This window comes from Blennius ocellaris, assembly GCF_963422515.1.
Source record: "Blennius ocellaris genome assembly, chromosome: 14".
In the NCBI taxonomy this organism is placed as follows: Eukaryota; Metazoa; Chordata; class Actinopteri; order Blenniiformes; family Blenniidae; genus Blennius; species Blennius ocellaris.
The window spans coordinates 40098-51789 of NC_137663.1; the positions used below are offsets into that span (position 1 = coordinate 40098).

General features: G+C 47.4%; 1 protein-coding gene and 1 long non-coding RNA gene across 2 annotated transcripts; one reads left to right on the forward strand and one right to left on the reverse strand.

The window, feature by feature from the left end:
• Positions 1-5365: 5365 nt before the first annotated feature.
• Positions 5366-6484, forward strand: LOC308139114 (uncharacterized protein F54H12.2-like; the record flags this gene model as incomplete). The annotated part of the gene is made up of 1 exon (XM_080508459.1): positions 5366-6484. One exon carries the CDS (start codon positions 5366-5368, stop codon positions 6482-6484), a length of 1119 nt encoding a protein of 372 aa, XP_080364585.1.
• Positions 6485-11029: 4545 nt separating this feature from the next.
• On the reverse strand, positions 11030-11376 carry LOC308139324. The gene is made up of 3 exons (XR_013936910.1): positions 11306-11376; positions 11173-11237; positions 11030-11072 (listed from the first exon to the last, which is right to left on the reverse strand). It is a non-coding gene; the product is annotated as an uncharacterized lncRNA (long non-coding RNA).
• Between the last annotated feature and the right edge of the window lie 316 nt (positions 11377-11692).

Here is an 11692-nt window from a genome sequence, read left to right on the forward strand (position 1 = left end):
TGGAGTTGAGGCAAGTATTCTTTGAGCCACCTCTTCCAAAATAGGGTGGACATGTATTGAACCTGCCTCCACCTACGCCGCGTGTAGAGGTCATCCTTGTCGAACAATCCTGGAGGTAAGCTTGGTTTCGTTTTCAAAAGCAGGAGATGATTAGGCGTCAACGCCTCCAAGTCGTTTGGGTCATTGGATGCCTTCGTGATAGGCCGGCCATTGACGATTGCCTCTGCCTCACACAGCACTGTGTGAAGGCTTTCCTCATCCATGAGCTGTTCTTTCAAAGTGGAGTTCAGCACCTTCCTTACTGATCTTATCAGCCGCTCCCATGTTCCTCCATGATGCGATGCGGCGGGAGGGTTAAACATCCATTTGATTTTGTGTTGATGGAACAGATGCTGAAACTCTGAGGAATTCCAGTCAGCCATGGACGCCTTCAACTCACGACTTGCTCCAACGAAATTCGTCCCATTATCTGAGATAATCTCTTCCACTTGTCCTCGCCGTGCTATAAAACGCCGGAGAGCGTTAATGCATGAATCCGCATCTTTTTTTAAAATTTTTTTATTATTATTTTTAAATACTTTACAGTCATTCCAATTTGCTGTTATAGAGAAAATAGAAAAGCCCAACATATCCACATGAGCAAGCAGGTGTGTTTGTGACTGTGGAAAGGAAAAACTCCCTCAACAAGGAGAAACCTTTGCAGAAACCAGACTCAGAGGTGGCGGCATTCTGCGGACCGGTTGGGGTGAGAGGATAGAGGAGAGGAGAGGAGAGGAGAGACAGAGAAAGGCTTGGTAAAACAAAATAAATACAAAAAATACAAAATACAAAATACATACAATACCCTTGTTAGTGCTACATACACTTTTTTTTTTTGATAATGCATTAACCACAGTGATCTAAATATTTTCCAACTGCCATGAGATTAAGACCAAATCCCTAAGACCATCACCTAATCCCAGCCCACCCACACACTCACACCCAAGCATACGCATACACACACACAGACATACATACACACCCACACAGATACACACACCAAGCATACACATACACACACAGACATACATATCTACATATATACAGACATACGTACATACATTTATTTGGTTGGGAGGGGGGTGCCCCCCACTCCCCAGGCCGCCAGCCAGGCCCCCACCCGGCCACTACGGGATCTCGTCCTCCACCAGTCCAACTGTGAATAGGGAGGGAGAACCACTACCCAGCCCCCCCTGGAGGTGCCACGCCCGAGCTAGCGTGCCCCCCGCACTCCAGCCGCACTCGCCCCGGAACACGGCGGGACCACAGCGGGAGGTGCTGGGGGGAGCCCCCACCCCCCCTCCACCCTGTGGGGTGTTGGGTGCATGTGGATGTGTGTATTTGTGTTTTGAAGAGGTGGTGCAATGTGTGTGTCTAGGGTGCGGTTTAAAATTGAGGGGTAGCGGGGGCCCGGGTGTTCTACCGCTGCCCAGCGGCAGAACCCCGAAAGCCAGCTGATCCCCTCAAGACCCTGCGTGCCTAAGTGTAGTTAAAATTGTGGGCGGCGCAAAGTCGGGGGAGGGGCAGACCACAGTTAAGTGGCCTGGACCCCCCACCCTAGGCCCCGTCCACTGGCCCCTATTGTTGAATGAGGTAAGGTGAGGTAAGGTAGGAGGGGCTGAGAGAGAGAAGGTCCCCCCGTCGCTAGGACTTTGCCCAGCTGGACCCCCCGCGCCATCCCGCCCCACCCCGAAGCGGTCGGTCTGGAACACGGGGACCAACACCCACTCCGACAAGGCACCACAAGAGGACCCGGACAGGAAGCCCCCCCTCCCCACCCGACGGCCGAAGAGGAGAGTCTAAGACCCGCATGGCCCAGCACGAGGCCGGCCGGAGGCCAGCGGCTAGGGAGCGTAAACCCCCCCCCCCCCCCCCCCCACACACACACACACTCACATACTCTCATACACATACACACACCCATACTTATATAGAAATTACACACCCCCACACGCACATACACCTACGCTCACATTCACCGTCCCCCCACACACACAAACACACGTAGACACTTACACACACCTACCCATACAGACCAATCCACACTCGTTTCCCCCCCCCCACACACACACACACACACACACACACACACACACACCCCCGGCCCCTGTCCCATAAAACCCCCCCCCGGGGGTCATCTCCAGTCAGCTGTCCATCCAAACCCAGAGCCCCTACTGCCCTCCATCTCCCCCTGATCCAGGGGTGAGCGAGACCCGGAGCGAGGGGAGGGAGGCGGAGGGAGGACCCACCCCCGGCGCCGCAGCGGGCACCCCCACCAGGACCGGGAGGGCACCCAGCCCCCAAGGCTCCGAGGCCCCACACCCCAGGATAGATGCCAGCACCCCCCCAGATCACGAATCCGTATCTAATGAGGAGGCGAGCTCAATATGCACTGCACGCACAGCTAGGCAAGTGAATATGACTCCATGCCTTTTTACGAGGCTTCTCCCACGTCTCACTTCGAATGGTCCGAAGTAGTCCACCCCAGAGAGAGAATAGTAAGGTACTATATGTCAGATTGATTGATTGCCCCCATAAACCTTTGAAGTAGAGCCGGGAACCCCCCTTTCTGAGGGGGGAGGATGTCGTAAAGATGTTCTTTTATTGTTTTATGACATTTTTATGACTGTCTACAGCAGGTGTTTACAACAGGTGTTTGCACCAGGTGTCCTTGTTGTTGTTATTCTGAAGAAACATTAGTTTAGGGTCGTGGGAAGATCATCTGGTTTGTTTACGTCAGCGACACCAAATCCTGTTTACAGTTTTAGACAGAATTTAGATAAAGTGCTTTTCTCACGCAGATAATGTTAGTTAATCCCTGTAACTGGTAAAGTTAACATGGCAGAGAAACGGTCTATGAAACAACTATATTACGATGTCGCAAATCCCGGCAGCTACGGGGGTGTTGATAGACTCCATAGAGCCGTTCAAAACAAGATGGGTAGAAAAGTGAAGTTAGGAGATGTGAAAGAATTTTTAGCAGGTCAAGACGCCTATACTCTGCATAAACCGGCCAGGACACATTTTGCTAGAAGTAGAGTTATAGTGATGAGACCTCTCAGACAATTTCAGGCAGATCTTTGCGATATGAGGGAATTGTCCAGGGAAAACGATGGCTTTAACTATCTACTGACCGTCATAGATGTGTTTTCAAAAAAGGCCTACGTTCGTGTTTTAAAGAAGTCCGGCAGCGAGGTCACGCAGGCTTTTGCGTCAGTCTTTAGCGAAAGCCAAATACCTGAAAAACTACAGACGGATGCCGGAAAGGAATTTTATAATAATACATTTAAGACTCTGATGAAGAAACACGGTACCATACACTTCTCCACGGCCAGCGATCTAAAGGCCTCTGTGGTCGAAAGATTCAACCGTACGCTGAAAACGAGGATGTGGAGATATTTCACGGCTCACAACACCAGACGTTACATCGGAGTATTGCAAGACTTGGTTAGAAGTTACAACAACACTTTTCACCGAAGCATCAAGATGACCCCTATGGAGGTGTCGTCTGAAAACACACGCCAGGTTTTTCGCAACTTGTACGGCGAGCCGACGACACGCAAACACCGGAAAAGAAAGTTTCAATTTAAGGAGGACGACCTCGTTAGAATATCTAAAGTGAGAGGAGTATTTGATAAAAAATACGAGCAGAGTTTTACGGACGAAGTGTTTACCGTGTCAGAATGCATTCCGCGTACTCCTCCCGTTTACAAACTCAGAGATTACAACGGAGAACTTATCGACGGATTGTTCTACGAGGCGGAGCTACAGAAAGTGGAAATGGCTAAAGACAAGGCTTACCTCGTCGAGGAAATTCTTGACCGCCGTACCGTGAGGGGAGAAAAACAGGCTCTGGTGCGATGGAGGAACTGGCCTTCGAAGTTTAACAGCTGGGTTAAGGTTTCGGAACTGAAAGATGTATAAAGGCGTCACTGCAGACAGAAGCATGAGCATTCCCTGACTTGGCGGGTGTCATGGAGCATACCGGTCACGAGGGGTTTTACGTCACTCTGCCTTCCAACGCCTGCAAAAGCATGTTTAAAAACAACACTAGCTCGAATTACACAGTGGAGCTGGCTAAGGCTATAGAACTACAAGGGAAGTGGTTAGTTGGTATGTGCCAGTTAATCTACCCCCACACGAAGTATAATCTTCCTAAGGAAGCTGCCTCATTAGACGTTATGAAAATAGAGGAGGATAATCGCTCTGAGTATTCTATTAGAATAGGTAGAGGGGAAGGAGGAGGGTGTTACGAACGAGTTAAAGACCTCCTAGACGAAATTATCCCTGAGATCAGGAGACATGATCCGTCCGTAGAGGCCGTAGAGAACAACGTCACAAGATGCATCGATTTCAAAGGAGGGGGACTATGCAAAATACGCGCCCGCGCGCCTCTCGCGTACATGCTAGGTTTGAAAGAGGACGAATGGTGGGTGGTCACTAACGACACGACGCCGTACCCCTGCGATCTTAAGACGGGTGTTCATAACCTCTATGTCTACACAGATTTTATTCAGTATCAGAGTGTAGGTGATAGCTACTCACCGCTGCTGGGTGTAGTTGACGTCGACGGATATTTCGGGGACGTGACGAGCGTCAGATACAATACGGTACACTACATTCCGGTTTCCAAAAACTACATTAAAAATATTCGCGTAGAGATCAAAACAGATACAAACAAACCTGTGGACTTCATCTACGGGAAGACTATCCTAAAGTTACACTTTAAACCGGCTGCTCCTCTACAGAGGCTATCGTAATATAACGCGTGAGAATGGCTCACACCCGGGTGAGAGACGACCCCCGTCGGTTTATAGCCTATTACGAGGGACAGGTGGGAGGAGCGCTCCCGGGATTTCACGGAGCGCCTGTTATGTACAGTCGAGGAATAGGATCTCTATTCTCCAAATTATTCCGCTCTGTATCCCCCCTACTTCAGAAAGGGTTCACTATCGCTAAACCTCATCTAAAAAACGCTGCAGGTAACATTGCGTCCGACGTCATCGCCCGTACTATGAAAAAATTCACGGGACAGAAGCAGGAGGGATCAGGAGGCATTATGGTTTTATCACGGAGGGCGAGAAAACGCCCTCCCGAAAACCGCGTGACCTCATCTAAAAAACAAACGACTCGCAAAAGGAAGAAGCCAGTCAACAGAAGCAGGCCTCAGAAGAGGAAGTCTGGTCAGAGCGGCGACATATTTTAACTGAAAATAAAGAAATAAAGAAAAAAAAAAAAAAAAAAGACAAAGAAACAAGGTATGGCTCTCCTCCATCACAAATCGTCAGAATGCACCTTGGCCGAGCTAGACTTATTTACAGCTCCGATGACGCAGCTGTCTGTGGAAGATAAAAAATATCAGGAATGCCTGCCCCTCTCCGCCCTGACAGACAGCACCCCGATAGAGTTCTTCATCCCGGGGGATGGGGAGAGATATCTAGATTTAAACGACATGATGCTGTATCTGCGCGTAAAAATCACTAAAGCGGACGGATCGAATATCGACGCCGACACTGCGGCAGGATTGATCAACTACCCCCTGAATACGATATTCAGCCAATGCGACGTGATGCTGGGAGATCGGTTAATTTCACAATCCAGCGCCACCCATCCTTATAGAGCAATGATCGAGACTCTACTCAACTTTTCAGAGGACACTCTAAAGAGCCAGTTTAGCGCAGGGCTTTTTTACAAAGACACGGCGGGTGCTGTGGACTCTATAGAGCCGATCGACGGGCCTAACGCAGGTCTGAATCAGAGAGCGGCCTTCACGGCCCTGTCCAGGGAGGTGGAGCTGCTCGGTCCTCTACACGGGGATGTGTTTTTCTGCGAGAGGCTCCTACTCAACTCTGTGGACATGAGAATCAAACTGACGCGCGCCAGCGATGCGTTCTGTCTCATGGGGGCTCGCGACTCCACATTCAAATTGAAGATAAAGGCTGCATCTCTCTACGTTAAAAAGGTCAACGTCTCCCCGGCGGTGCGTGTAGGGCACGCCGCTGCTCTGGCGAGGGGCAACGCCCTCTACCCTCTTTCACGCGTCACCGTGAAGACGTATTCAATTCCGGGAAATTCGAGAATATGCAACCACGAGAACCTGTTTCTAGGTGCCATGCCTAAATATGTTGTCCTCGGAATGGTCCATCACGACGCCTTCACAGGGAAGAGGGATGTCTCACCATTCAACTTCAGGCACTACGACGTGGAATACCTGGCACTCTGCCAGGATGGGAGACAGATCCCCGCCAAAGCGTTTCAGCCGCAGTTTAATCAGGGGAATTTGGTCAGAGAGTTTTACAACATGTTTATAGCGACCGGGAGATATCTGAAGGATCTTCCTCTGAGTATCAGCCGTACCGACTTTAATGGGGGTTACTCTCTGTTTGTGTTCAATCTGAATCCCACCGAGGATTGCGACGCACTCACACCCAGGATGCTTCAATAGCGGCCTTTAGCTCATTTGCATTATGGGGTCTGGTGTCTTTCAGCTTCTTCTTCACAATACCCCACACATTCTCTCTGGGGTTCAGGTCAGGGGAGTTGGCAGGCCAATGGAGGACAGTAATGCCATGGTCAGTACACCAGGCACTGTGGGCAGGTGCCAGATCATGCTGGAAAATGAAATCATCATCTCCATAGAGCTTTTCAACAGATGGAAGCATGCAGTGCTCTAAAATATCTTGGTACACGGCTGCATTGACTCTGGACTTGATGAAACACAGTGGACCAACACCAGCAGCTGACATGGCTCCCAAACATTGCTGACTGTGGGAACTTCACACTGGATTTCAAGCTCCTCTCCAGCCTTCCTCCAGACTCTAGCGCCTTGACTTCCACATGAAATACAAAACTTGCTTTCGTCTGAAAGCAGGACTCTGGACCACTCTGCAACTGTCCAGTGCTTCTTTTCCAGAGCCCAAGTCAGATGCTTCTTCCGTTGTCTTGAGTTGAGGAGTGGCTTGACCATGGGAATACGGCTATTGTAGCCCATTTCCCGGACACGTCTGTGAACGGTGGCTTTTGATACCTGGACTCCAGCTTCAGTCCCCTGTCTCTGAAGCTCCCCCAAATTCTGGAAGCGGCTCTGCTTCACAATGCTGTTCAGGCTGTGGTCCTCTCTCTTGGTTTCCTGCCACATTTCCTCCTTCCAACACACTTTTTGTGAATGTGCTTTGAAACTGCACTCTGTGAACAGCCTGCTCTTTTAGAAATGTATTTTTGTGTCTGACCCTCCTGATGGAGGGTGTCAATGATGGTCCTCTGGACAGCAGTCAGGTCAGCAGTCTTCCCCATACTTGTGATTTAGTTTACTGAACCAAGCTGAGTGTTTTTAAAGGCTCAGGGAAACCCTTGCAGGTGTTTCCAGTTAATTAGACGATTCAAGTGATTAGTTAAATGGCCTGCTAGTATACTTTTTCATGATATTCTAATATTTTGAGATAGGATATTTGAGTTTTCTTAAGCTGTATGCCATAATCAGCAATACTAAAACAACAAAAGGCTTGCAATATTTCAGTTCAGGTGTAATGGATCCAGAATGTATGACATTTTTTTTTTAAATTGGATTACAGAAAATAAAGAACTTTATCACAATATTCTAATTTTCTGAGACAGTCCTGTATTTGTTCTGACCCAGTTTTCAGTGTTCGTCTCTGATCCCCCCATGATGGACATGCAGTCAAGATCACCTGAAGATACGCTGACATAAACATAATAGTGATCAAAACTCAGATCCACACCACAAGCAGCATGTATAATATAATATATACAAGATTGGTGTGTGCTTGCTTATGTATAGAGTGTGTACCTTCACTACTTGATACTAAGCAGGAGTTGTCTTTTCAATTCTTGCTATGTATCTAATCCAAATTGGCAAAAGAAATTGTATTCAGTAATACTGTTCAAGATATACATATTAAAAAATTCATCCTTAATATTTTTTTAATGGGGGATGGGGGTGGTGCTGAGAATGTGGTTGTTTCTGGAGCTGTCGATAAACCAACCATCATTTGTAACCTGAGCAATTCCTGTTTGTTGGGACAAACAAAGCTCAACAGAAGATTGACCCTCGGATCAAATGTTGGCCTTTGTCTCCCAACTTGAATCTCCTCCTTCCTGCCACTACTGCCCCTCAGGACAACTATGATGGAGTTGACATTTCTAACACCATGAAGGAGTTCTAGTGCAGAAAAAGGAACCACTGGAAAGAAACAATTAATCAAAGATTTAAACACTCAGAAGATGCACTTTTGTGAGAGACTTCTCTGTGGCTCCAACTGGCTATATGGAGTTAGCCAGTTGGAGGCTAACAGTGGGGTTTGAGCGCCCTCTGGTGGAATGTTCAGGCATCACTTCTCTGACCGTGAGGAGTCAGAGGAGTCTTTGGAAGGTCTATGCAGGCTGATCACAACTGTCGGCCAGGACCTCTCTGAGAAAGCCAAGGTGAGACAGAAAAAGTTGATTAGTGGATTCAACACAGTTTGCAGAGACATTAATGAGGGTTTCTGTTGGGAATTGAGCCACTGCTTGTTGTTTTGAAACAGAGAAACTAAAGTAGAACTACGTCTCACATACTCTGTGTTTTTTGTCCATCAGCCTCAACTGGAGAAAGTTCTTGAGGATATGAAGAACATCACTAATGATAAAAGTTCCTCCTCCAGAATCAGGTTCCTGCTCCAGGACGTTCTCCACCTGGGAAAGGTGAGTGAATGTTTACATGTTCACTTTCAGAAATCCTGCAAAGCTCATGCTTTACCCTGCATTGATTGATTGTCTTGATTTCTTGAACTTCCTGAAACACAATATTTGAGTACTGCTCACATTTTGATTGTCCATCTACTTGAAGTCTAAGCCGTGTTGAATTCATTATGAAGCAAAGTGTGATTGGAGTCGATGCAATGTTAAACAAAAAGAAACCCAAACAGTGTTTCTGTGACATTACAGTTAGAAATATTGACAAATAGTGAAAAGTTGGGAACATTTTCAGTCTTTAGAATACAAATGTATGTGTGGTGTGCACCTGAGGGGGAGGTTCTCCCAAACAGAGTGCAGTGGGTGTGTCGGTGACGTAGTGTGGTGTTGGTAGTGGGAGGAGTTATAAGAGGAAGTGTGGTGACGTAGTGTGGTGTTGGTAGTGGGAGGGTTTATAAGGGGAAGTGTGGTGACGTAGTGTGGTGTTGGTAGTGGGAGGAGTTATAAGGGGAAGTGTGGTGACGTAGTGTGGTGTTGGTAGTGGGAGGAGTTATAAGAGGAAGTGTGGTGACGTAGTGTGGTGTTGGTAGTGGGAGGAGTTATAAGGGGAAGTGTGGTGACGTAGTGTGGTGTTGGTAGTGGGAGGAGTTATAAGGGGAAGTGTGGTGACGTAGTGTGGTGTTGGTAGTGGGAGGAGTTATAAGGGGAAGTGTGGTGACGTAGTGTGGTGTTGGTAGTGGGAGGAGTTATAAGGGGAAGTGTGGTGACGTAGTGTGGTGTTGGTAGTGGGAGGAGTTATAAGGGGAAGTGTGGTGACGTAGTGTGGTGTTGGTAGTGGGAGTAGTTATAAGAGGAATGGTTAAATTCAGCCTCTTCGTGGTCAAAACTCTGATCCTCCATAATGTAAACACAACTTGGGCGTGTGCACAACTCGTGATGTCACTCTGTTATTGTCAGAAGCTCCACCCAGCAGCAAATATACCGCTGTTTATCTGCTATTTTCTCGCAGATTGCCGTGTCTAAACATTTTACCCTTCAGCTAGTTAGCATAAAATATGTCCTTAGAAGCGATAGCCAGAGTGTTTTGGAGGTCGAATTTTCATTTCACTAGGACTTTAAACTGTGTTAGAGAGATGTAAAAAGGTGCTATGTGTCAGATTCTAGATTTATGACCCCCTTAGCCTTTGAAGTAGAGCCGGAAATCCCCCTTTTTGAGGGGGGAGGAGGTCGTAAAGTTGTTCATTTATGGTTTTATGGCTTTTTTTATGACTGTTTACAACAGGTGTTTACAGCAGGTGTTTGCACCAGGGGTCCGTTTCACGAAGCAGGTTTAAGGATTACCCCAGGTTATTGAACACCGAGTTGAGGGAAATGCGGGATTTTCCGTTTCACAAATGGAGGTAACTCAAACCGGAGGAAGCGGGGTAACTCAAGCCTGTTTCACGAAGCGGTGTAACGTCAACTCCCGGTCAGTTACCGGGGCAACAGACGCTCTAGAACTAACCTGGTCGGGAGCAGGTTTTTGTCAGTGAACACGGAGTTTTGCTCTGGCTCCGCCCCCTTTCAGACGGACACGGGATTTCATTTCCCCATTCAGCGGGGGAGTTTTGGTGAAACAGTTCTGCAGTGCCTTATTCCCGAGGAAAATTAGACGTCAACTTTATTCCCTCAATATGGAATGTGCTTTTGATAATGATCCGATTGATGAAGGCGCAGCATTACTTCGCCGAGAATGTAATATTCGCAGATAATATTCGCATCATCAGACCGCGCAGAGATGTACTGGCATTTGCAGACACCTTCCTTTTTGAGCGGTACCGTTTTACTGCCAAGACCATTATGTACATCCACAGTTTAATCGCTCTGTACATTAGCAACATCACCAGCTGAGCCTTGCCCTGACGTCATAGCAGATATTGTGTGTTGTGCTGCGTTTCCTCGTAAATGGCAGAGCTGTCAGAGACACCATATGCCATCATCACTTCGGGGTCTGATCACCACCACCACCACCAAATAAAGACATGATGCACAATTCATTTGGTCTTTTTTATTTCCTACAAATACAAGCGCTAGTTTAGTTAATGTAGTTAGTAGTTAGCATAATTCACCTGGGACTGTACACCCACCCTTAACTTGTGCTCCAGTTTTTTCCATCTTCTGGAGCAGGTGGAGTCTATAGATCTGTTTTACAGATAACTGGGAAGACATAAGGAGGACATTCAATTATTACAGTTGGACATGAATTCCACAGAATGAACCTCTGGTGTTTACTGAACATCTGTCTCACTGTCAGTCCCTGCAGTGGATGTTGAGGGACCCTCCTGCTGCTGCCCAGCCATGCCCTGTTAAAAATAATGTGTCAATACTTCAGTGTAGACAAAATATCACTCTTTATTCCACCACAATGTTTCAGAAATGTAAACAGGATGAGAACTATCATACCTCTACAGGCCTTTGTGGATCCTCCTCTGTAAAGGCAGCAGACAGGGTTTCCTGTACTCTTCATCCTAGATGAATATGTTTCAGTGTATTTAAACTACCATTTTGCCAGATCTTTGGAGTGTTGCCTACTTACAAGGTCTGTTGTGGCATGAGGGGGTCCAGCAGGCAGAGAGCACCATCCCAATCTGTTGGGTGACAAAAAAAAGACATGATGGGGAAATAAAGATGAACAAAAGGAGGCTGAAAGAGATATATAGGCCTCGGCATATTATATATTACGAAGGAAGTGGTATCTTGAGGGGTGAGCTCTGAAGAGGAGCTCCTCCAGGGATTCCCTCAGCCACTGGCCTCCCAACATTCTGGCTTAGGGCTCCTCTGCCTCTATTAAAGGTGGAGGTGCTGGGCCACCACCCGTTTTACAGGCATCTGCCTTCTTTCTGTTGGCTGAGTAAAGTCTGTCTTAGTTTAGCCTTAATTATTTGACAGCACATGATATGGGTGAGAAGACATTTATGTGTTT